The 27,150-nt window shown below is 44.0% G+C and overlaps 1 protein-coding gene across 3 annotated transcripts in view; it reads right to left on the reverse strand.

Annotated features, from left to right (window-relative positions):
- LOC136675517 (protein CASP-like) overlaps positions 1-27,150 on the reverse strand; it is a 163,898-nt gene that overhangs the window by 70,654 nt on the left and 66,094 nt on the right. For all 3 annotated transcript variants that reach the window (XM_066652082.1, XM_066652081.1, XM_066652080.1), the window contains exons 3-8: positions 25,127-25,174; positions 12,299-12,377; positions 6,072-6,209; positions 4,200-4,323; positions 2,366-2,442; positions 450-516 (exon numbers count right to left, since the gene is read on the reverse strand). In XM_066652082.1, the coding sequence (XP_066508179.1) occupies positions 450-516; positions 2,366-2,442; positions 4,200-4,323; positions 6,072-6,209; positions 12,299-12,377; positions 25,127-25,174 (533 nt within the window). The remainder of the gene's footprint in view (positions 1-449; positions 517-2,365; positions 2,443-4,199; positions 4,324-6,071; positions 6,210-12,298; positions 12,378-25,126; positions 25,175-27,150) is intronic.

The following is a 27,150-nucleotide window of genomic DNA, read 5'->3' on the forward strand; positions in this document are numbered from 1 at the left end:
TGTTTTTCCCTTGTTCTTCTGTGTTTGAAGTTATTTGATGTTACTGCACAAGACTTTGGATGACACTTGTTGTCTTTACCTCTGCTATAAATAAATATAAATAAAGCTGATATGACTTCCAGCCCCTCCCCCCACAGACAGAGAGCACAGTTCCAGCGCTCCTGTCACTGTCCGTGTGGATCTAATCTCTCGTTATTTACAGCTCGGCTCTAATGCTTGGATCGGACGCAAAAAAGAGAAAAAGAGAACGAGAGAGAGAGAGCGAGTGCGCGAGAGAGAGAGAGAGAGCTTGCTTTGCCAGAACAGGGAATTGGGGATAAATCTGCTGATATTATCTCAAACAGAGCCGCCAAATAGAACTAGAAAAAGAAAACGATAAACGGGAGAACAGGAGAAAGGTTTTATACATTAATTCTGCTGACACACACTCATCCATGCTCCTGGCTTACTTTGCTGTGGACTCCTCATCGTACTTGGTTTTCAGATCAAACAGCTCTGCCTGAGTCGTTTCAAGTACTGCAAAAGAGAGAAAAATATAGAACACAAATGTATAAACATAAAGGATTCATTTGCTGAAAACGTAAATTTACTCGGCTGCGATTTAGAAGGGGACATGTTATGAAAAAATCTCCCCTTTTCAGTCCCTGGAGCCCACCAACCCACACACTGTGAAACAAGGCGCCCAGTCAGTTTTCTGTGTGCTGCCCAAGTAAAAAAAAAAAACAGGGGATAATACTAGCCACCCTGACTTTGCTCCACTTCTGATATCAAGTGCTTAGATTTTAGAACTGCCCCGCCCCCTCATCTAAGTCTCTCCAATCACAGCACTGGACCTGCATTTATGGGAGGGTGCAAAGACGTTAAAGTTAAACGCAGCAAAACAAACACAACTAGCGTGGAGAAATAAGAGCACTGAGTTAAAACGAAGAAAATGTGAACGGAGAAGAAAGAGAACAGAGCGAAAACAGCTAAAAACCAGAGGTTCTGCTCCTCGCTCTTCACTGCTTTGCACTCGGGGTCGGGGTGAACAGCGAGCGGCTCATTATCATTTAAAGGAACAGGCGCTGAATAACGTTATTCTGTAGGATTCACTCTGCGCTATAAAATAAACAATAATTCACAGTGTAGTTGATCCCCAACCACAGCCATTTCTAACAACAATAAAGGATCTCAAATGTTTGTATTAGCCTTTTAGCTCCAATGCTAATTTAAAAAGGCAAAGTTTGGACACCGAACACGTCTTGGCTGATGGACTACATCTGGGCGTGATGTAGAGAGACGTGGTGTAAATTATTTTATTTTTTTTGCCGAACCACCGCTTACAAATTGAACAATTAAGTTGTGTTTCCTTTTTTGGTGAATACGGTTCCAGAAGAAGATGCAGTAGCTGGATCGACACCCACAAGGCCTTCTCACCCCACCACAGGCAGGCTGCCATTATGGGAAGTCTGTAAGACCACACTACAATAGAGCGTTGTAGGAGTGTGAACACTCAGCATATGGCTGCACAATTAATGTGTTGGTCTTAGGCGATCATAATTAGTCATAATTTGAGAAATGCGGCAATTTATTCTGGAATAGCTCCTGCATTAATATCACTGTTACTGCACTGTGGACATACGCTAAAATCTCTGATAATAACTAAAATTAAGCAACATTAAAACAGTTTAAATGATGTCTATGAGGGCTAACATACTAGCGTGCTAATGAACCCAAATCCTGAATGACAAGCTCTGATTGTCATAATCACTTATGAGAGTTAAATATATGTTTCCGTCACTCAAATGCACATACGCCTGGGTTTTCTAATAGCTACTGAACATTAAACAGGATATTACGGATTTGTGCATGTGTCCGAAGGCTGTCTGAACATATTTGCTGAGCTTAAATATCTCTATTATAGCCGTTAATAATCAGTTGATATGTGAAGTGCCATTGCATCTCTCCGAACACTAAAGCTCAACACGCTTGGAGGAGAGCCCTATGTATTGGATCTCTTGGACTCCCCAGTCACAGGTGGCTGCAGCTTTTTGCACTGATCCCAAGTGCAAAACACCAACCGAAGTCTTGGCCGACTGCTTTTCAGTGGGTGTGTTCTTTGCTCTTAGCCGTGTGTTGAGTATCGCGTGTCTCTACACTTCCCTAAATAACAATGGCCTGTGGGTGGTAATTCTGTATGTCATTCAGAGGGACATTTTCCCATCAAAATAGACAGCAACAAATTGCATTAGAATGTCTGATGACTGACACAAGGCTTGTAAGACGAGTCCAGGAGCAAATATGAAATGAAGCTTATTTCTCCCTCCATCTACTTTTGAATATTGATTAAAAACAATGTGCAGCTCTAACACCAGTAGACATTTACCTGTCTGTAGATTCTGGGCCTTGTGTTCTGCCTCCTCCATCCTGGAGGCCATAGACTCCTGGGACTCCTGCAACTTCCTATCATGGGGTGCATAGAGAGAGAGAGAGAGAAATAGAAACAGAGGAATGTGAGAATGAGAGAGGAGACACTTAAAAGCCTTAAAGAGATTATGCTTAGGTGCTCACTGACTAAAACGCAGGGGAGTGGAGGGGGTGGATTCTGAATCGAGTCAAACCCTGTTAAAATGGAGTCGCTCATGCCGCCTTAGAAAAATATAAAAAAAACCCACCAATTTCACGTGATGGACTAAAAACCCCGTATGCAATATTAAATAAAGTGGCCCATTAGGGAGGAGGGCTGTGTGGGGCGAGAGAGAGAGAGAGAGAGAAATATTATTTTTAGCAAATAAAGTTAAGTCTTTAAGGGCGGAGCGGCAGAGCGCCGCTGTCTGAGATATTAATAAAGCAAGCACAATGACTCACTTTCTCTCTCTCGACACTCAAACCCACGTGAGGAGAACAATCCACCTCCATCACCCTCACAGGAAGCGTGCTGAGCAGACAGGAAGTGGACTGAATTATGGATGCATGCTGACGCATAGGAAATGCACGAGGAGCAGCAGCACAATTGATCAAATATGGACACTGCCTCTGGACAACAGGGCTCGTGCTGACAGTTAAGAAATTTAGACTGCCCTACTTGGCCATTTATGGCCATATTCAGAGGGACTCTCTCACCCAGCTGTCTCTCTAACACACTCTCTCTACCACTAAGTCTTAAAGGAACGCTCGCCTGGGGTCAGCACTGCAGAAACTGCACTATGTAACATTTGGAGGAGGGTAGGAAACAAAGGCAGTGTCCCTTTAGTGGTGGATACTAATTTGATCTGTATTAACTGCATGACACCAAGGTTAAAAAATAAATAATAAAAATAAAAAATAGGCCCACAAACTCAGATCACGTCAGGTGAGCCAATCAGAAGCAGGTCTGAGGTCCCTGCCGACCCTATATTTAACCATCCGAGCTGTCCAATGAGAATGCACAGGGGCAGAGAGACGGGGAGAGGGGGAGATGTAAATAAACAGCAGAATTAGAGCATTAGCGTGGATTACAGATGTGCAGCGGGGGGGGGGGGGGGGCGGGAGAGTGATATATAAATAAATAAAGCCAGCGCTGGAGACACTCGTCCCAGTTGGCCGTGGTCTAAGTGCTTGTGTAAGCACAGCATACGCTGGCAGCATTAACCCATGAGCCTGGCCTCTACATAAAAGCCCTGCTAAAGCTTTAATACAAAGCTTTGGCTGCAGTGACACACACACACTCACACAAACACACACACACACAGAGCCAAGCAGGGGGACTGTCACGCTAAGCACTAGGGGGACAGCAATATTTTGACGTGTCGTGATGTACAATATATGCCCCAATGTACATAATTTAATGTGTAGCCACTGTGGACCCAGATGTTTTATTGTACATGCTCCTCTTGAGAGTAGCTGCAAATGAGGCTAAGGTCATCCCAAAGGCCTGGAGGTGTGTGAAGCTACCCAGCACTTGACTGCAGAGGGTTGGAGTTCAATCCAAAATATTTGGGATGAGATAAAGTGTCTTAAGCAACGTAATCATCCCAACATCAGCACCTGACCTCATTAGTGCTGTCAGGGCTGACGGCAATCAAATCCCCACAGCAAATTATCACTAATTGTAGTCTAAAGCCTTCTCAGAAGAGCAGAGGAAGCGAAGCTGAGACCCATTCCCTCTTGATTTCAGAGCAAATATTGGATCAGCAGGTGTCCAAATACTTTTGGCCACGTAATGTGTCAAGGCCCCTCACCTCTCTTTCTCTGCATAGTCGTTGTGGAGCTGCTGCTCCTTCTCCTGGGCCAGGTTCTCCGCCTGGTTCTTCAGCGTCTGCTCGTACTCCCGGATCTTCTCCTTAAGTGCTTTAATGGTGACCTCTGCCAGACACACACACACACAAAAAGACAAAGGCCAGATCAGTTCCACTTTATAACTACACTACACCAGGGTCCAGGAAAAACCTGGACCTTCAGCATACGCCGACCCCCAACAGCTTAGACATGCTTCAGCACAAACTGCCAATAAAGGAGAACACTGTACAGTACAGCAGCCTCCACAGATGTCCAGCCTCTCTAAACCCCCGTGTGTGGACAGTGCCGATTTTTCCATATAAACTGGAAAAAGATCCTATATCCCCACCACTTAACTTCAGCAGCATTGCTATTTTCCAAAGGCACATGAAAGCTGAAGAACAAGAAAGAGAACATGGACTATAGCACGGTAATAAGACATGAAAGCTCATAATGATCCATGAGCTGAGAAAACAACCGTCTTTTCATTGTGGCTCAGACTACCCTGGAGTTATTTCCTGTTCGAACAGCAGACACCCTGCTCGGGTTTACCCAGGCTAGATCAACCACACTTCAAAATATCCGAAGGGGCTTCACGGAGCCCAAGTCGCTGCTATTCTGAAGGCAACTTTTTAAAATACTTAAAGGGCCTTTATCCTGGTGTTCTATTGTATTTTGTTTTTCATCCAAAAGTCTTTTAATGATGACATTATTGTATGTGTGTGAGAGAGAGGGAGAGAGGGAGAGACAGACAGACAGACAGAGAGAGAGAGAGAGAGAACCAGAATAATAGTGACAGAATGAACAAGGGAGAGAGAAAGTGCAAAGCGGGAGAGTTAGAGAGAGAGAGAGAGAGAGAGAGAGAGAGAGAGAGAGAGAGAGAGAGAGAGAGAGAGAGAGAGGGAGAGACAGAGAGACAGGGAGACAGAGAGAGAGAGAGAGAGAGAACCAGAATAACAGTGACAGAATGAACAAGGGAGAGAGAAAGTGAAAAGCGGGAGAGTTAGAGAGAGAGGCACTGAGGTAAAATAAGACGTATGAACAAGAGAAGGTTCTTTACTGAGTCAGACTGACAGAGATGGAGACCCCGTGTGTGGGTGGATGGAGTACTTGGAGTAAGAACGCTAGTCGATTGGACAGTACGTCTCAGACGGAGATGCTCATTGACCCTGATTGAGTGCTCAAAAAGAGTGCACGCACACACACCAGCTGTGATGATATGAAATGTGGATCTGGGAGACAGTAAAGCTTATAGCCACTGATTGAGTGCTCTGAGATCCGAGTGCGATTGTGTATATGTGTGTGTGTGTGTGTGCGTCTGTGCCAGTGTGTATTACACATAAGCCGGAGTGTGTGCATGTGTGATTTAAACTGCCGGCTTGCGAGTCTGACACATAATCAATGGGAGCAGGTCCCTTCGGAGCCCTTTTCCCCCTTAACTGCTAAATTGAACTTTAAACATTTAGGTTGGGAGGGATCAATGGCCTCTGCTGGGAAGAGCATGGGGGTCCGAGAGAGGGAGGGGGGAGAGCGAGAGTGAGAGAGAGAGAGAGAGACGGAGGGAAGGCTGCTAGGGTTAAAGCATCCTCTGACTGCACAATCCTCATGTCCCATGTAGTGATTGTTAAATACAAATATGAAGCTAAAATAAAGAGAATCATTATTGACCGTCTCCAACCAAACTCACTAATCATCTGTCGACACACTTTTACATAGTTGGGCATCTGTGGTGTTCTGTGGTCAGTTTTTCTCCGGTACATTGTCTGAATAATGCCTTTAGCTTGTTATACAGGGTCCCTGACTTGTGAAAACGCTGAGAGTGTGTCAATTCTCACCCTGGTTCTTGACCTCGGCGAACTCCTTGTTGTAGTCCTCCAGTGTTTCTCTGAGTTTCTGGTTTTCCGTCTCAATGTCGTGCATCCTCTGGACCTTCAGCTGCAGCTGCTGACCGAGCTCCAACACGGGGACCGGATCTGACCGGGAGAAAAACACACACCCGTCACATGCTGACAACTTCAGCAGATAGCCGTTTACAGCAGGGTCACCATGCCCAAAGCCAAGAGTCAGCGAGAGGGGTATGAAGCCCCTCTAAATCTTTAGTAGCTGTATACAATCAAACACTAAGCGCAATGCGAGAGAAAATAATTAAAATAGCTTTACTGTGGCCTTTTGAGGGAAAAATAAACAAACTAAAATCAACAAATTAAACACACATTATTTTACAGTGATATTTACTCTAGAATTATTACTTTTATTATTATTTTTTTTTAAACAGTAAGAATACGTTGTTTACTTTGCTCTAAATAAATATCTGTACATTTATTGAAGATAATAATAGTGCGCTGTTCCAAAGGTGAGGATGGTCGCTTTATACAAACATTAAATTGTTGTGATATAAATATCTCAAAGTTATTATAAAATGTTCAAACACATGAGAAACAATTAAAGAAAAACATAAAACAAAAGGGAAGAGAGCTGTTTGGATTGTAATGAATATTAATGAAGCATTATTTAGGGAAACTCTGAAGCATTTCAAAACAGCTGACACCGTCTTTTATTCACATGGACCCCAACTAAACTTCGGTTGAATCTCACCTGGTGCCCTACTCTCTAGGTAGTGCACTATGTAGGTCACATAACTTCAACACCTGCAGTGCATTATATTTTGAACAGAAAGCCATTTATATTCAGTCATTATGTGCAAGGCTCCCTTGGCCACTTTTGGCTGCACGAGCCGTAGTTTCACAGCATACCTAGTGCACTACTTAGGAAGAAGGGAGCCATTTGGGACTCAGCCCTATCCTTGATCTGTGAGTCACCCCTGAAATATCTTAGGCTTAACCCAGGTCTGGGAGACTTCGATTTTCGTTTTTACACAATCCCATCGCTCTCGATTCTGATGATTTATAAGTGGATTTTTTTGGACGGCTGACTCCTGTATGAACTTCTAACCCCTATCCGGAAGTTGTAAACTTATGTCAAACTCGTTCTGAACTTCTGACTTACCCTGAGCTCATATCTAACATCTTCTAGACGCCTGACACCGTGAGTGGGCTGCAAACTCTCTCTCAGTCTCTGACATCAGCTGCTATCCCTGGCTTATCTCAGGATCTTAACTCTGCACAAGGGCCTCTGTTTAATCTCAATTATAATACTCTACCACTTGTACTCCACTGTGTGTGGATGGATTCCTGTTCGCTGTTTTGTTACATGGCATTTATAGAAGAGAGCACAAGTTTCAGTGAAGACACAAGTCACTGGGAAGAGAGACGGAGTCGAGACACAAGACATGGAAATGGAGTCCTTGTCCTGCCACTGGGAATCAAGTCTGATTCGAATCATGTGTCACCTGGAAGTGATTTGAATCACGAGTTGTTTGGAAGTGAATCAGAGTCTAGTCATGAGTCACAAAGAACGGTACCTCTGTGGAATCACAAGTCACTTGGAACAGAATCAGAGTCAAGTCATGGGTCACTAGGAACAGAATAGGAGTCGATTCACAAGTCACTCAGGAACAGAGTAAGAGTTGAGTCACTAGGAATAGAACGAGTCGAGTAAGAAGTCACAGAATCATTGACAAGTCATTAGGAACAGAATCAGAGTAAAGTCATGAGTCACAAAGAACAGTACCTCTGTGGAATCACAAGTCACTTGGAACAGAATCAGAGTCAAGTCATGGGTCACTAGGAACAGAATAAGAGTCGATTCACGAGTCACTCAGAAACAGAGTAAGAGTTGAGTCACTAGGAATAGAACAAGTCGAGTAAGAAGTCACAGAATCATTGACAAGTCGTTAGGAACAGAATCAGAGTCGAGTCATGAGTCACTAATAGAATGTGAGTCATGAATGAGAGAATTGTTACTGTGAATCGAGTCAAGTCACGAGTCGTTAATAAAGAATTGTAGTGCAGTTTCTGTATTTGCACATTAATGTTAATTAATGCAGGGTGTGTTGCCTCCTTGCACCCAGTGATTCAGGATAGACTCCGAACCCAAAGCAACACTGAACTGAATCAGCGGTTACAGACAATGAATGAATGAATGTTAGTTTTCTGTAATAATGCACTATATACTCAGAAATATAGAGAATAGTGCACAGGAGCCATTTCGGACACAGCGAGAGTCTTCTGTCAGCTGACTCTGAGTGTGTGTGTGTGTGTGTGCAAACCCAGCCTAAAGGAAGTTTTATAATGTGTTTGAAAAAAGTGTGTGTGTTTGAAGGTCAGTGGCTGGCAGAGAGGTGTTCATCCATCTGTTTCCCTCACACAACATGTACGCACGCACGCACGCATGCAGACAGACACACACACACACAGCTGATGAAGGAGAGGGCGACTAGAGAAGCCCAAGGGCATGCTGGGTATTCTCTGATGAGGAGCCTGATTTGTTAGAGAGAATCAAGGCCACAGCAAACTCAGCACCCCACACACACCACCACACACACACACATGCAACTGAGAAATTCATAGCGAAGCAAAGTGCAGTTGAACAAACACCCACACCCACACCCACACACACACACACACACACACACAGGAGAGTAAACGGAGTGTGTGAGCTGGCGGAGGGGACAAAGGGAAGACTGTGACTAATTGCTGGTGTTGTGGTGCAGAAGCAGCAGAGCTAAGTTTAGCCGCTCCACTGTGAGCCCTAATAGTGCTGACACTGCAGAGTGAGGGGGGGGGGGGGGGGGGCATTCTATCACCCTCAGGTAAACTGGAAAGTAAAGACAAGATGAAATGGGAAGAGAAAAAAGCACAGAGAAGGAGCAAAAAGAAAAGAGACAGAAAAGGAACAGAAAAAAGTAAATCATAGGAAAGTGAAGAGTGAGGAAAAAAGCAAGGTGTAAAAAAAACGAATGAGAAAAACAGGGCAAGAGAATGGACAAAAAGGGTAAAGGTTTGAGAGCTTAATAGAAAGAAAGAAAGAAAGAAAGAAAGAAAGAACGAGTGTAAGAGAAAGAAGCGAACCACATCGATACAGAAAGAAAAACTGAAGAAGGAAAAAGAATGACACCATAAAAGAAGAAAGGAAGTTAGAAAAAGAAGGAAAGGTGAACTATGAAAAAAAAAAAGATGGGAGAGAGACAGACAGAGGGGGAGAGCCAGTGTGGATGCTGACAGAGGGTACAGTGATGTGAGCAGTGGTGTGTCACTCTCTCTGTGGAAGTGACAGCAGCTTCAGGGTGAGGGTCTCGCTGGGGGGTTGTGGCTGTGTTGCTCTTTTCGATGCTCTCCATCACAGACACCAGCATCTCTGCAGCTCTGGGTGGGCCAAGAGGGTGAAGGGCCCTCCAGAGACCCCCCCAGAGTCACCATCCCAACACACACACACACACACACACACACACACACACACTCATCAGCCACCCTTTAATCGCTGCATGACTAATTACGCCCCGGCTCCAGCTGATTCTCCTTAATGAGACAGCTGGGCTAATTGTGTAATCATATGATTACATTAGACCCCCGAGAGAGAGAGAGAGAGAGAGAGAGAGAGAGATGAGTAAAAAGGTACAAGAAAGAAGGAAAGAAAGAAAGAAGCAAAGGAAGTGATTCAAACTGTAAGCAAAAGGACATTGTGAGTGTAAAAGAAGGACAAAAAGAGGCAGAAAGAAAGAAAGACTATGAACAATGAAGTTCAAACTGCAGTAAAATTGTGGGGGATTTCTGTGTGTGTGTGTGTGTGTGTGTGTGTTATGCTGAGCACTCCTCAAACCCCCACTCCCGCCCCCTGCTGCTGAAGTGTGTGCACCTCTCCTCCTCCTCAGTGTCACTCTGCTGGGCGTCTTAACTACTGAAACAAGAGAGATTACCAGCAGGAGACTGGGGAATTTCACACTGGCTCAAGGTGACTCTCACACACACAAACACACAGGTGCAGTTGTGTGAAAACACAATGTGAGGAGAGGTAACATCTGAAATGTGTATAACTGCAGTTTACTGGTCAGTTATACAACTGCATCTTATAAAACACACACACAATCCAAACACCATGACACGTTAACTCAGACCCCTCCCCAGTTACAACTCCACCCAAGTGGGAGGGTGAAGACTGGCACACACTTCCTGCAAGACACAGGAAACCAAACACCTCTCCTGTTCAATCTGCCATTAACACAACACCAGCTCAAAACGCTTGGAGGGGAACACTAACTGCCCAAACTGGTTATATCAGCTCACAGACACCTGGGCTGGCCGTGTTGAGCTTGTGATCAGTCCAGAAGGAGTGGCTTCTTACCCGCCCAAAGAGTGCGCACAAGTGTGTTTTCTTGTGCATTACCACTGCATGGTCCCTACACTACTCAGCACGGCTCTGCTCGGTTTTTTTGCATTTCCATTAGACAAATCAGGCACTTGGAACCAGGTTCCAACTAACTCATGGTTCCAACAAGCTGAGTAGGGCATGCAAACATTGCAGAGCTCTGATTGGCCAGAACAAATCACCATCTGTAAAATCTCAAAGCTACAGCGGAGATCACAATTTTGTTTTCCCGACTCACAACGGCAGCTCGTAATTAATTACGCAATGACCTTTGGATCGGTGGCAGACGAAAGAGTCCAGAAAGGGCTGGACGCTGCAACAAGGAAGGAACAAACTCTACAGGTGTGTCTGAACTGATGACAGAGCTGTGTTCATTCCCAAACAACAACAACAACAACAACAAACACATGAGTAAACAAGTTACCGCGGCCGTTGTTGTGATTTCCAAAGTTCGCAAGAGATTTATTGTGAAAAACTAACTAGGTACCGAGGAAGCAGGGCCAAGTAGAGTCGTGTAGAGTAGGTACCATTGAATTTGCATAACAGATCTTTTATTTCACTCTTAGCATTCTCCTCCAAGCGTGCTGAGCTGTCCAGTGCTGTCGTGGTCACAGCAGTTTCGAAAACAAGTGGTCGTTGGCTTTGCTTGCCCTCCCGGGCCGGTGGCGATGGCTGTGTCTGAGAGAGGCTAACGGGTGGAGTTGGCGACCGGTTCAATTGGAGATAAAATTCGGAAAATAAATATAAAACCAAACCGTTAATTATAGGGAGAAATAAACACATCAAAACACAAAGACAAAGAGGAAAAGAGCAGGGTTAAATTGGACAGACACTGAAGTTTAAGCTCATTTTTAGGTTGAGACTGGTGTAGAGCTGCAGAAAAACCCTCCTCTTCCCCTTCTCACTCCCGAGAGCTAATTTTAAACAGAAGCAATGCCACTCGGCTGGACAACTCTCCGTTTGTTTTTATGCTGAGGCCCTGCCAGCCCGACGTTACGTCAGCCCCTCCACACACACACACACACACACACAGAGAGAGAGAGAGAGCGCCCTGTTTGCGTGCCTCTCATGCAGACCCTGATCATGCAGCAGTGAGCAGCTGAGGCTTGTGTGTGTGTGTGAGAGAGAGAGAGAGAGAAAGAAACAGGTACATGCAGGGAGCAGATGTGTGTATGTTCGTGTGTGTGTTACAGTGAGAGCTCTTCAGCAGAACTGTGTTTCACATATGAGGCATTTGAGCCCATTCTAGAGCGCAGAAAAGCACCCGTGTTGAAGTGCTGATGTCAGTGAAAACTCATCTTGGATTCAAACCCAACAGTCTGTGCATCGTTCAAGCTCCAACACACACCATGCACCTCCTTACTGCCCCACAAGGACTCAAATCAGCAGCCAAATCACTGTTTTGTGATGTCACAAAGTCTCCTCTAGACACTTTAAAATTACAGATTTCATTCAACTGCATCCTATTCATTAAATGTGCTATTTAATGTACTTTTTATTAATATTTCATCCTTCACTTAATTTTTATAAGTGTTTCCTGTGTTTGTGTTATAATTTTGAGATAGAATTAAAGTTATTATAATATTAGAAAACATTTATAAACATAAATTAGAACACATGTTTGGCCTAGACTGTTTGAAAGAGGTCAGCCAATCAGTATAGAGCCTATTTACATATCTCTCTCTCTCTCTCTCTCTCACACACACACACACACACACACACAGGATGCCGTCTGTCATCTTAAGCAGTCCTCAACTGTAAGACAGAGCACACACCACACACACACACACACACTTACCTGGGACATCGATGAGTTTCTTGTAGACGTTCAGGAAGGCTGCCTCTGCTTCTTTACTTCTTTTACTCAATGCGTCAATCTGAAGGAGGGAGGGAAGAGACAGATGAATAAAGAAGCATTGAGGGATAAGTGTGCACATTCAGATGTGACATGACATGAAACACACACACACACACACACACAGACGTACACCCCCACACATTCCAACCAATAACAGATAATTCACAGCACTGAAGCACACCCCCAAAACCCAAATAAGCAATTTATATCAGCAGCATGCCGTATTCATCTCTCAGAAGCTCTTTAGAGAGTAATGATTTATAGAGTTAGGGAGAGAGGAGTGCTGCTGCCTGTGTGTGTGTGTGTGTGTGTATAGAAGGGCTACAGACTGTACCAATCACTCCTATCTACTGTATCAGAGCACCTTATCAGCACACAACAGCTGCCCCCTGACTGATGGCATACTTATCCCTGTGCTTCAGTATTTATCTCCCTCTCTCTCACGTGCACACACACACACACACACAGATTAAAAATGAACATGTACACACTTATCATAAAGCCATCGCAAACCAGAAGACACCAGCACGCGAAAACAAGTCCTAACACACTCTCGTGCATTTGTAAGTGAGCAGAAGGACAGCACGCATCCTCATCAGGAAACTTTAACACATCAGGGCTTTACCGATATATCGACCGCCTGATAACATCAGCAGATATTTTGAGATTACGAAGTTTAAGAACATCAAGAACTCGATAATAATGTGTCCATGTTTTAAATTCAGGCCACATCTTTTCACACTACCACTAACACAACACACTTGGAGGAGAACACTAATGTGCAAGGCCTCTGGGCTTCTGAGCATGCTCAGTACACTCTGCTGTGCTTGGAATGATGGATGTTCTGCTTCTGCTTCTTAGCTCCTTTGTCGTTTTCTCTATACGACACACTCCAGCGCACGCACACACACACACACACACCTGAGTGTTGGCCTGAATACGTTAAACGAAATCATTTCCATTCAGTCCTGAAACTTGTTTTATTTTTATTTATTTTTTTAAGCAGGTCTTGCACAGTGAGGTCAGTTAGTTAACTGCACATCACACATCTCCTGGATTCATTCTCCCTTCGCCCAGAAGCTCCAGACGTCACTCCTTAAAGATGCATTAATTGCTGATTCATAGCTTATAAGACCCCCATAGAAAAGCGTGCTACAGACCAAGCTCAGAGCCAAGCACTGGCTGCAGTGGTGTAAAGCCCCAGCTCCACTCTGTGGAGAAGTGCAACTGTGCTCTCTTCATGTTCTCCATTTCCTGAGTTATAAATACTGTACACGGTAAAAATTAGCTAAAGTCATGCCCTCATTTTCGCTTTTAAATTTATGCTCCCCATCCGTATCCAGGACTTGATCCAAATCAGAATCCGTTCAAACACTTCCATATGTTCCAAAAGGCTTTGGAAAATGAAACCTGACATGATGAGGTCTTCTTCTTTCTTTTTTTCCTTTTTGGGAGACAAAGAAGGGAGATAAATCATTTCTTCTTTACATATAAAAATATCTTCTTTTATAAAAAGGCACCATGCCTTGGGGGAAGAGACGAGGGGAAGAAGGAAGACGTTTAAAGTTCTCCTGATGCTCCTGAGAAGACATATATAGGTCAGAGGCGGCAGGAAGAGCAGCAGGTCCCGTGGCAGGTTCTGTGAAGCTTGAGAGGAAGGCTAGGAGACTAAAGAAGTGGACGCAGGTAGATGCTGATCTCAGACATCCTCAGGGCATCGTAAGCTACAATCTTACTGTGGATAACGTGTTCATACGCACAGGTAAGGGACGCCATGAAAATCTTCACTTGCTGCCGTTAATTCCAGATTCGTTAAACACTAAGGCCACCCACTACTGGCCAATTTTGATGGCTTGTAATTTTCAAGGCTAGCCACATTATTTGGAAGTAACTTGCACTACGCTTTATTACAGAAATGGCTTTGTTGGAGGCATATAAAGCAGACTTTATGATATATTGGACATGTCTGGTTTGATTCTGTACATGAAAACGTATGTAAATCTTGAGTTAAGAAGGTCAAAAATAGTCAGGGGAAGAAAAATAAGCTGAAAAAGCTGTTTAAGAGCAGGCCTTGCAAGTCAGATCAACTGCTTCAGCCAGTTACCGGAGAAGAAGAAAGGAAAAAAGAGAGAGAGGGAGAAAGGGGAAAGGAGGGGGTAATGGGGGCCTATAAAAATTCATATATTAAGTCCTCGCATTACCAGCCAAGTCTCAGAGAGACCTGATTCATGGTTTTGGGGCACTTGCCACCGTCAATAGGCTACATGTAATACCGACTTTGGGCTCCGCTGGGACGGGAGTAAATCTTCTCAGATGTTCTTTATTTATTTGGCCGGAAAACATCTGGAGCGCACCGGGCAGATGCCAAGTTCTTTCCTCAGCAGCTGGAGCGAAAGGCTGCTCTGGGGTCCAGCTCGCACTGCTGAGAGCTGGAGCTTCTGGTCAGAAAACAGAAGCACAACGCTGCCGGAGTGGATCAGCTCAGACGTGGGCCTGGATTTAATAAATCTAAGGGAGAACTTCAGATTTGGAAAATTCCGGAGCTTTATTATGGGAATGTTCCTGAACCATTCTGTCAATAAAATACACACTCAGCACTGTCAATCAAGGTCACTTTTATGGACTGGAGATATTTTATTATTATAATAACAAACTCAAATGTGGACTGTAATAAAGCTATAGATGAAATTCCAATACTGAAATTCCTAGAGCTGCAGAGAATATTGTAACTGTTGGAAGAGAACTTTGTATCGCCTTGGATCATGGACGACCAGCTTTTCATGGGTCAAATGACCAGTAAATGCTCTTATTGTAATAACTAATATTGAAAGCCACCCTCTACTTTGAAGTTAGTTAGTTATTTTGTGTTTGTAAAAAGAAAAGTCAGACCCGAACTTACTTTACATTTCTGAATCCCGTCGATACAGGATGCAAATCGGATGTTAATGCGATTCATTATGTAACTCACTATGTTAATTACAGTATTATGTAACGGTATTTCAATAATTACGCAATGTAAATCCAATATAGAGCCACACAACAAAAGTACCTCTCATAGACCTACAGAGTGTAGCACACTCGAGTTTTTAGATGTTTCGGAAAGAGCTTTACCCACCCACCCCCCGAACTGTACTCGAACAGAGGAGTGTTTGTTCACTGGAGATAAAGGACAGTTGATGTGAAGTACTGGAAGTCCAGGGTGTGTGGAAGGTCAGGGAGTTCAGAGAAGGGTTTATCCTCGCTCTGTTTTGTCTTGGATGTCCTGAAAACGTACCCTCTTGTGAGGGTTTTGTTGGTAGAGCTGGGTCCTAAACTGAGGACATTTGATCTGCGAGAGAGGGATTTAGATGCTTTACAGAGTTTAAAAGGGGTGGAGGGGGGTGGAGCAGAATTACTGATAGAAACATCCAGAACACCTCAGCTACCACATCACAAGAACACACCGGTCAGTGGGTCAGATCCAAAGTAGATCAGGGAATAAATTTGAACATTGTGGGACCTGACAGTACAGTCGGTATTTCAGTATTTCTGAAAGTATTACACTTTCTAACACTTTGTCCTGTGATTTCTGTTTTAACAGTAGCACCACTTGCATTGTCCTGACTGAACTGAACTGATGTGTCCAGCTAAGGACAGACTCACATCTGTTCTAAGAGTAAAATGTGAAAATCTGACCTCAATTACTTAAAAAGTAGGTTCTGGCTGATGTAAAAATTGAGGCCAATCCAGATTATATAGGCTAACAGCAGGATAAACGATCATATCCATAGTTATATTAAATATATAAAGACCCGCTCCAGTTAATAAAATCAAGGAGACGTTCACACTAGAAATAAGCGGTCAGCGCGGGGGCTAAGCACGTCCACTTTAAAACTGCAGCGTTCTCAAAAACACAGTTTCAGAGACACGCGGTACCAACATACCTCACAAACCTAAGCAACCAATCGTTACCATGTGGAGGACTGCTGTCTAGCTGCAGACGAAGTGTGGAGCTAGAGCTAAGCTTGTTAGGAAAGTCAGGGAATATTTTATTTTTCCTGGAAATAACTTCCAAATCTGTTAATTTTATGAACAGAGAGGAGTTTTAGAAGTTGCATCGATGACTGGAGGTCTGTCTTAGGTTCTGTTGTCAGGAGATAGCAAGGTTTAAACAGGGTAATGCCACGTCATAAAAAAACATTATTAGCCTATATTTTCAGCCAGTGATTTATCATCAGAAAAGCCTCAGGAAAAACAAATAGAAATGTTCAAAAATTAACTGTAAAAAGACGTTTTTGGTTGTTTTTTTTTCACTTGAAAGTTACCATTTCAGAGATTGAATATTTTGTTCTGATGGAGCAGTGATTAAAAAACATGTAAATAAAAAAATATTTCATAACAGAAACCTAATAACCATGTGATACCATATAATATCTATGCATCGATGTAGGCGTTTTTGACTATTTGTTCTACGCTTCCACGAGGGAACAATAACAACAATAAGGCTATAACCAAAAAAGAGATTAAAAACACAATGTTTACCTTAATAAAAAGGTCTTTTTCATTTTAAGAAGCAAACAGGTGCCGCCTAAAGCTGCTACATTCACTCGGGCTGTGATTTAGCTACTTTTCCAGGGAAGTACAGAGTGTGTGTGTGTGTGTCTGTCTCTGGAGAGAAGCTGTGCTCTGGGATCTGAGCGCTAAGCTGTGCTGCCTATGATTGATCCCCAGAGGGATCTCTCTAATGGAGGATTAACAGCCTGCCTGCCCGCTTAATACCATACTCATACCCACACACACACACACACTTATACATACACACACACAAACCTAACAGCCACAGACTGACCGGTAGAGGACAGAGAGAGTGAGTAGCCAGCAGAGGTGATCTTAGATTTAAGCACATCTGTATAATGTGGTGATACAGGAGTACGATGAGGTTTGCTGTTCACGATTTTGCTGCTGTGTGCTTGGGTTTTTACAAATGGACCACTCTCATTTCATTCCTTTCACTGTCAAAATGGTCATCAAGAACAAGGAGAACATCAGGAGAACCTCAGGAGCATCAACCCCATGAATAATAATATCAAATATTAAAGCATTTCTTTAAACGAGACCTGCTTTCGTTTGTTTTTTTTTTGGGGGGGGGGGGGGGGGGGGATCTGCGAGTGATATTTACTCAACTCTTGAAAGTTCAGTCTCAGAAGTTGGTTGCATTTTCTACTAAATCCCAGTATTTCAGTGATAAGTGTTTAATATGGGGACAGTTCTGATGCTCTGAGGGCTTGTGAAGTTGAGTCAGGTCCTATTTTTGTAAATCATCACATTTTTTGGAGACTCCTGTTTCTTCGGTTACTTTCACTTGACTTTTCCACTTACCTCCCTGTGTCTGCGTGGGTTTCCTCCGGGTGACTGTCTGTGAGGAGTGTGGTGTGTTCTCCCTGTGTCTGCGTGGGTTTCCTCCGGGTGACTGTCTGTGAGGAGTGTGGTGTGTTCTCTCTGTGTCTGTGTGGCTTTCCTCCGGGTGACTGTCTGTGAGGAGTGTGGTGTGTTCTCCCTGTGTCTGTGTGGGTTTCCTCTGGGTGACTGTCTGTGAGGAGTGTGGTGTGTTCTCTCTGTGTCTGCGTGGGTTTCCTCCGGATGACTGTCTGTGAGTCGTGTGGTGTGTTCTCCCTGTGTCTGCGTGGGTTTCCTCCGGGTGACTGTCTGTGAGGAGTGTGGTGTGTTCTCCCTGTGTCTGTGTGGGTTTCCTCTGGGTGACTGTCTGTGAGGAGTGTGGTGTGTTCTCTCTGTGTCTGCGTGGGTTTCCTCCGGGTGACTGTCTGTGAGGAGTGTGGTGTGTTCTCCCTGTGTCTGCGTGGGTTTCCTCCGGGTGACTGTCTGTGAGGAGTGTGGTGTGTTCTCCCTGTGCTCCGGTTTCCTCCCACAGTCCAAAAACACACGTTGGTAGGTGGATTGGCGACTCAAAAGTGTCCGTGTGTGTGAGTGAATGTGTGTGTGTGTGTGTTGCCCTGTGAAGGACTGGCGCCCCCTCCAGGGTGTATTCCCGCCTTGCGCCCAATGATTCCAGGTAGGCTCTGGACCCACAGTGACCCTGAACTGGATAAGGGTTACAGACAATGAATCAATTTATCTTCTGTCTAGTCTCCTCAGAAATATCTCCCTTGATATAACTGGCTTGTAGTTAAGAAATCTAGGAAATAAATGATTAAAGGGTGTTCTCACACTTCTGGACAGTGCTCTATGCATCTGTGTCTCTTCTGAATGCTACTGAAGCAGGATGGACATCATCTTCTCACAACAGAAGAGATTAACTTTCATTTGGGTAATGACCAACTCAACACACACACACACACACAGACACAAATCCCAGTGGAAAAAACTGAGAGGGGCGACTTTGCCAGAAGACGTGTGAGTTATTGCAGAGCTGGGCTGGGCTCTAACCCACACCAGGGTGTATGCTTTTAAAAGCTGGGCGTTTATTTGAGCAGAAGGCTGTGACCTCGATCACCAGGCCTGCAGAGGGAGACCACAATGGTTGGGGGGAAAGCTAAAGCTAAACGATAGAGGCCAAGTTTATTACTGGCAGAATTTTGGTTTATTCATAGTGCCTTTGAAAAGAGTTAGAAATATAATAATAATAATATGTTTATGATCCAGAACTAATCATTCAACACCAGCACCTGACTAATGTTCTTGTGGCTGAACGCCATCAAACTTTCACCAAAATGTTCCAAGATCGACTGCTTTCCCAGAAGAGAGACAATAAAAAAACAACACCACAACGTGGGGCCCGGGTCAAACGGCCCATAGCTTCATGTCACCAGTACACACTCCAGGCAGGAGGCTGTTTTGTGAAGTGGAGCACAGCTGTAGCATTCTTCAGGCATAGCGTGGCAGGCTAACATTGCCTCAATTTAGCCCATCTAAGGTGCCTTATTAGGGATTTCCTGAAGGCTCCTAAAAATAGACCGTGAAGATTCACAGACAGAGCTGCTTTTATGGCGAGGAGGTTGTGCAGTTCATTGACGTGGAGCACAATTAAACACAAATCTCACGCATTGGTTAACAAGGTTACAACAACCTTTTATTAACCATCCGTGCCAGTTTTAGACTTCTTACTGAGTCTGCCTTCTCTTTGGGGTTTAATAGCTTGTTTTAAAAGTCTACGCCTTGGTACGAAATCTTTGCTTCATGGTACGCCATGATGTCTGTGAACAAACCTATTAAATAAATTAAGTAAATATCCTGTAATTGGCAATTTAGCTCCATTATCTGCCTTGATATTTTATCTCAACTTCTGAAATATGATGTACTCTCGATACAAAGTCTGTTATAATTTGGTTAAAATAATGTGGACATGTCTTAAATGTCTGGAATTTTACATATAGCTTTTCAAGGATTGATTAAAATGTTGTATCATTAAAAAAAGTCTTTGGAAATTTGATTTCAGAATTTTTAACTGCAACCAGGTTCTCTCCATTTTTGGACATAATTTGAAAACATTACTGTAAAGCTGATAATAAATGTGCTAATGGAAAGGGTCCAGATCTTTGAACCAAGTGTCTTTACATAAACACCTTCCCCACTGAAGTTCCCAAAGTTTTGTTCCAATACACTTTAAAAAATGTTGACGCATCCAGAGATGAAATCTGATCCAATCCCAAGACATATTGGTCAGTGTTTTTTTTGTGTACGCCTGCAGTTTTGGCCTGGCCGCTGGTCTGGGGAAGAAGGAAAGCAGACTGTATTTAGCCTCCATCTCTCCTGAGGCCAGAGCACAATCGAGCACATTAGTGTTTAACGAGACCACACCTAAACCATCATGGCTTCTTTCCCATACAGAGCTCAGAGGGCTAAAATAGCAGTGTGAGAACAAGGCGAAACACAAAGTGAAATATTAACACTCTGGCGTAGAAATCCAGCCCACACTGCTGTAACTGCATAGACAGCTATTGTGTGGTGGAAATGACGCAACTAGTCCCCAAAAAAAGTCCTCGGCATCAGCGTAATCATAGTTCTACTATGGAGCCGTAGAGGCGTCATGCATCATTCTCAGCTCATGACGCATTAAATAAAGTTATTTTATCACCATTTTCACGGACAGCGATAAAAACACAGCTTGTACAGTGTATACAGAAAAGCAGGGTACAGACCAGGACACAATGCTGATCACCCTGAATGTTAAGTGAGGGCTAGACTGGTACAAATCACTCCCAGCACTGATCTGTGGAGCTGTGATGGACCTTTTTTATGATCCAGAACTAACCACCAAATGACCTCATTATGGCTCTTGTAGCTGAATGTCATCAAATCCCCACAGCAATGTCCCAGTAGAAACTGAAAATGCAGTAAAGGGTGACATTCTGCCTATTACTACCTTCCATTTCAGGTGAAATTTTGGGGTAAACAGGTGTCCACCAACATTTGACCTGGCCATTTGGACTTGGTCAGCACAATCCAGGACTATAATGTGAGCCCCTGCCATAAAATCACCCGAAAAGCTGTCCAGTAACTGATCTTGGCAGCTGCTGCAGACGGCCGTTGGTGAGGACAACTGCATAATGAGTAATAACTGCTACATCTGTTAGGACAAGCATAGACAGAGTCCTGCCATCTTTACTCCACAGGGTTCATGTGGACGTCCGAAGACGGATGGCAACAGCTGAAAAGAGCGTACCTAATGATTCTGATGATGCTCCAAACGTCTCTCACTCTGAATAAGTCGAGAGACCAAGTTATTTTGGTGGCCTTCAAGTATAGCAGAGAGATATGGCAAAAAGACAGACAGCATTGTAATACTTTTAGACTCAATATACACCACAGCGTATTGTGGCAGGAAAAGGGCCATTAAAAAAAAGCTTAGAGGCACTGCTATAAATGCCCCATAGTTTGTAAAAACTCCATGTCCTGGACCAGCTGCACATGAGCCTAGTGGAATTATGCCCTCAGGAATTAATGGTGCACAATCAATGTACAAATAACTTGTTTTTTAATTATTATATTTATTTATTGATTGATTTATTAATAAGCTGGCTTGGCAATGTGTTGGGAGGCTGTTGCTTTGGTGTCCAATGGAGGTTGCTACAGTGTTGCTAAGCTGTTGCCATGGTATCCTAGGTGGTGGCTAAGTTATCCCAGGTGGTTGCTAATTTATGTGTTATTCAAGGTCGTAGCAAAGGTGTTGCTAGGATGTTGCCATGGTATTCCAGGTGTTTAATATATTGTCCCCAGTGATTGCAAGTTGTGGCTATGGCATCCCTGGTAGATGTTATTTTGTACCAGGTGGTTGCTATGGCATTCCCGGTGTTTTCCAGGTGTTGCTAGGAAGCTATTATAGTATCTAGAGTGGGAGCTAAAATATTCCTAGTCCTATGCCATGTTTTGTAAATGAAAACTAAGAAGAGTTTGCAAAAGATGAATCCCTAATAGCTGCAGACAGCCTATAAACTGTGGAATTATCTGGACGTTTCTGAAGCAAATCCTCAGTTTCCCATGTCAGGAAGTTCTGAGGAAGGCCTTTGGGCCTGGATGAGAGAACAGATTTTTTTCTCTCCAGACTCCCTCTCTCCCTCTCTCTCTCTCTCACAGAAGGAGTGTATCTCCACTCCTGCATGGCCAGTAAGACGGAGCGCTTGATCGAGTGTAGCACACACTGCTGTCCTCGCCCATCCACAGGCAGAGACCTGCAGAATCTCAATATGGCCCTGCATGAAAAATTCAACCCCTCATCCATCATTCAGCTGCGGTCCCGGTAGAGGGGGGGGGGGGGGACGGACCGTTGCCGTACAAGCAAAAGGACAAATTTAAGTCCCCCATTAACTCCTATTATTCATCCTCCATTGTCTTACCATTAACGAAATCAAAAGCAGGACGGGGAGGGCGAGAGAAAGGCAAGTTGTTCTTTTATTCATGCGGCGCTGCAGGAGAGAAAGGAGCAGGCCATTTCAGTTCTGCTCCGATAAAAAAGGGTCCGGCGCGGCCTCCAATCCCGCCGCAGGGTCGCGGGGTTCAAAGTGGCGGGGGCCAAAGTAAATGGAAAGTCCGAATGGAGCGTGTCAAGCGCACCTCCAAGTCCGTTTGAAGTAGAGGAATGCTGCAGGAAAACACTGAAGGAAGACTTGCAGCTCTTCGGAAAGTTCATTTTTACAAGTAGCGGAGCAAATGCAGCCAGTAATGAAGGATGCAGGCGTCCAGATGGAGATGTAGCTGTGTGAGCTACGAGTGGGGATTGTTAAGTAGCTCACAGTGGGATGCTCGGCACAATAAGCATACGTCAATGTCCAGTATATCCACACGTATTCCGCACGGATCTGGATGGTTGCTCTGTTTTATCCTCTGCCAGTTCCAGGAAATTTCTAGGACACCCCTATAGTGCACTGGCCTTTTCAAACAGCCAACTATAATGTGGGATTCGAAACAGGTCTAATGCGTTTATGAATCCCCAGGGTCTTAGTCCGATATTCTAGGCTTTCACTCTCTCTGCTCATGGCAGAGAAACCTCATCTGGAGGTGTTTAGCCAATGAAGAGACCTCCAATCTTTGAAAAGCATGAACCGAGATGAGGTTATTGCTCTATTCCTGCTCCACGGGTGGGTGGACTTATTTTTGCTGTAGTTATTACTTAAGAAGGAACTGACTCTAAGTTCAGGAGACCACTAACGGCATGAAGGTATCCACTGGCACAAAGTGCTACAAAACTCGAGTCAAACAAAAGTCCTCAAACATACTGTTCCACCTAAAAACATGGAGATTCTGAATGTAAACAAACCAGATAGAGCAGCAGCTCCCCAGAATGGTAGACTTTACCTTTAACACAACATCACAGGACAGCTCCATATGCTTGGAGGAGAACAGTAACATTCCAGTTCATTTATATCAGCTTACTATATTAACACACACTTTACATTTCCAGGGCTTGTATTTTCTGATGACTGGTCCAACACTTAGCTGCATCACATCAAGAGCCCCCACACAGGGTAGATTTAATTATACTGGTGCCCCGTGACCAGGCTGAACTCTGTAATGATTATTAAAGTTGACTGCAAGCAGTTTCTACAGTCTTTCACATTTACAAGGAAAACGATGCACGTTTCTAAAGCCCAGCACATTCAGAGGGCAGCAGTGAGCCCTACTCTCTGAGGGAGATCCTCATTCTTGTCTGGACAGGGACAGGAAAAGCAAAAACAAACCAAACAAAAAAACAAAGAAAAAGAAAACATGAACATATCCAGACTCTCTCTCCCAAACACAGATAGAAAGGCTTGGCGTATTATGTTGTGGCTGTGGGCAGAGCTGTCACATTGCATTGTTCAGGGTCAGCTGTGTGGCTTCGGGTGCGAGTCCAGAGGACGAGAGACCTCTACTCCCTCCATCTCGCCTCTGGCCCAGAGCAAGGGATGATAAATAAATAAATAAATAAATAATAAAAACAAAAAGAAAAATCACACAAACCAACAACGAAAAAGAAAAAAAAAACCTGCATAAATGAGCTCTGCGAGCAGGAAGGCAGGAAATCGGGAACATCTCCTTTCGGAAGGTCAGAGGATAGGCGTTTGACCGCGGTTATTTAAATAGATCCGTGAAGAATGGGCCTCGCGCCGGGCGAGCGGACGAACGAGAGGGCGAAGGAATGAGATCCACGGCGATTAAAATAGAAGGAGTGAAGAGGAGAGAGGAGAGAGGAGGGGTAATGAACGGACGATGGGATACACTGTGTATCTGAGCGGAACATCAGTTGAGCTCTCTCTCTCCTCAACGCTGGGAATGGAGGGAATAATGTTTTGTCCTTTTTTTTATACAGGATGCAATTTAAACATGGCCTCAGGGTTCAGTGCCTCATGAAAAGGACGAGAGAGAGAGAGTGAGAGAGAGAGAGTGTGTGACAGCGATCTCTACTTCTCTTTTGTAGTCAAACTGTCTCTCTCTTTGACCTGGTCCAGGTCAGGGTGTACTTGCTGACACAGAGGAAAGGAAGAGAGGAAGGAAAGAGGGAGAGAGACTTGAGGAATTTTGGGACAGTGCATTATCTCCTCTTAAATGGAGAGGTTTATTTATCCGACCTCCGCTGATGCAACACGGTTGGAGAGTGATTACTCAGCAGCTGTTCCAAACCCTGAGGGTCAGGCTTCAGAACGGATTTCAGATCCAGATCTGCCCAATAATTATTTGGTGGCAATTCTATGCGATAGCTAGTTAAGACCCCCCACCAAGACATCGCTTTTTTTTAGAACTGATGCTAACGCGACTGCCCCGGCCAGCCTGAGGAGTACGCCAACTGCCCACATCTGTCACGTCAGCCAAGAGACACCCAAGCTGTGTTTGTGTAACGGGGGCACAGTAGGGCCTTCCAACCCACCCAGACAGAGCAAGGACACCCAGTCTTGAATGGCTGAAGCAACACCAGAGCTCAGAACCAGATGGGGTGGAGCAGTGGAACTGTGTTCTTAAAAAGAAATTGAGCATTTGGGTGTGGCTACGGTATAAGCCACACCCCTTTCCCCTACCTCTTTTACTCTGATATAGACAATAACCTAGGCTTATAGCAACAGTTTGCCATACCATTTGCTGACATCATATTTGACAAAAACTCAAACCAACGATTGGGTGGAATGAGTCTTTATTATAAATGCGTATGAAGCTTTATGTCTGTGTATATCTGTGTATATCACACGTAACCTCTTCCCAAAGTCAGTTTTTCAAAACCCAATTCCATACTGGGAACCGCAGTTTTCACTCGAGTGGACACAGACTGGGCAAACACATCCCTGAAGAGGTAAGTACACTCACCTCAGCCTGGAAACTCTTCAGCAGCGGAGCTACCTGCTTCCGAAGATCCTGTAAAACAAACACAAACAGAAGAGGTCAGTCGAGTGGTCAGCGGTTTACAGAATCTCCTCGGCTCTCAGTGGGAACACACAAATACACAAAGGGTACATCTTAATAAACACATGTGATGAGATTTACATCAGTTCAGATGTTCACGTACAGAAAATAAACACACACAAATGTTAAGGGACAAGATGAAATTCACAGGACAATGGTGCGCCAAATCATGGTTTGTTCCTTGAAATGTGCACATATTTTAATGCATAATTATTGTTAAATGATCAATAGAAGATGTGCAATGTTATAAAAAAAAATATTTAATAGTGATCCCGATAGAGGAGGTGTTTGATATCTCCACGTAGAAAACCAAAAAGATGCAGGTATTCACAGCTTTGCATTACACCAGCAGCCCACAGTCAAATGCCCCAACGGCGCCATGATTTACACTAGGGCTGGACGATACGGTCAAAATGTATATCACGATATATATTTCTATATTTCAGTCGATGTGATATAATTACGATATCGATATAAACAACATAAACGCCGCAGAAAAATTGCACAAAATAAACAAGAAACATGACATCACACTCAACATAAACCCCTCTGCTTTGTCAATATTAATATTTTTAAACTAACGTTAAAATTTAGGGCAGTTAACTGACGACCCTGTGCTAGTACGCCCTGTAACGAACGTCAGTCAGTGACAGATGCTGTGAATAATTCATTCATTCATTCATTGTCTGTAAACCTTATCAAGTTCAGGGTCACGGGGGGTCCAGAGCCTACCTGGAATCATTGGGCGCAAGGCAAGAATACACCCTGGAGGGGGCCCCAGTCCTTCACAGGGCAACACACACACTCACATTCACTCACACACTCACACCTACGGACACTTTCGAGTCACCTGTGAATAATTTATAATGAAATATTGAAAATATATTTAAAAATTATATCGTTATTGAAAAATTTTATATTGCGATATATATCGATATTGAATTATACTGAATTACCTGATTTATACCGTGCAGAGAACAGGAAATTTACCACTCATGCAAAAATGTTCCCCTTATCCATTAACCCTTTGTCCTGCATCCACAAACACACACACACACACACACACACACAAAAAAAAACGTACAGCCACGTGTCTCAGAACATGTAAACTCTCATGCGTTCTGCAAACATTTTTAAAGTGCTGATTACGATGTGCTGGACAAGATAAGCGAGGGCGACTGAGACGGTTAAATGTACAGCAGCAGAAGAGAGACAGAGATAACTTCCTGAGACAAGAAGCTACTTGTTTCTCAGAAAAAAAAAAAAAAAACTAATTGAGCGAGCGTTCTCTGTTTTCATTCCTGGAAAAGTGCTCGAGAGCTGCAGCAGATGAAACAATAAAGAAGTGATGTCATACTGAGTTATAAAACACAAGTTACTAACATATGATTAACCAACCACATTAATAATTCATAAACATCGTCCGGACTTTAAAACATCATAATGATAAACCGCTATATACGAAAACCTGAATTCAGCTACTTTAAAGTGACGCTCCAGAGCAGCCACTCATGAATTTAAAGTCACCAGGCTCAACACCAAGTGTCAGCTGGACAGGCATAAAAGCACCCAGCATTGGGCTGTAGAGATGCTCCATCCGATACGTCTAAATATCAGTACCTGACGTCAGTGACATTAACGTAAATGCCATCGACTCCTCACAGAAATGTTCTAACGTCTACTGTGAAGCCTTGCCAGAAGTTTGAGCAGATGTGAGGCCTACAGAGACCTTTCATCGCGTTGTCCACCTGCACTCTGTGAGCGTTTGGATTCACACAAACGGTGGTCACCCGAGCCGTCTGCTCATTTGCATTGCCACCACAACAAGCATCGGTTCCTCGCAGACCGCGGCTGAGGGTAGACGAGGTCTCCTAGGTCAGGGCAAAAAGGTCGGAGGTCACCAGACTCAAGGCCCAGCAGCTGGTCCG

The sequence above is a fragment of the Hoplias malabaricus genome, chromosome X1 (genome assembly GCF_029633855.1).
Source record: "Hoplias malabaricus isolate fHopMal1 chromosome X1, fHopMal1.hap1, whole genome shotgun sequence".
In the NCBI taxonomy this organism is placed as follows: domain Eukaryota; kingdom Metazoa; phylum Chordata; class Actinopteri; order Characiformes; family Erythrinidae; genus Hoplias; species Hoplias malabaricus.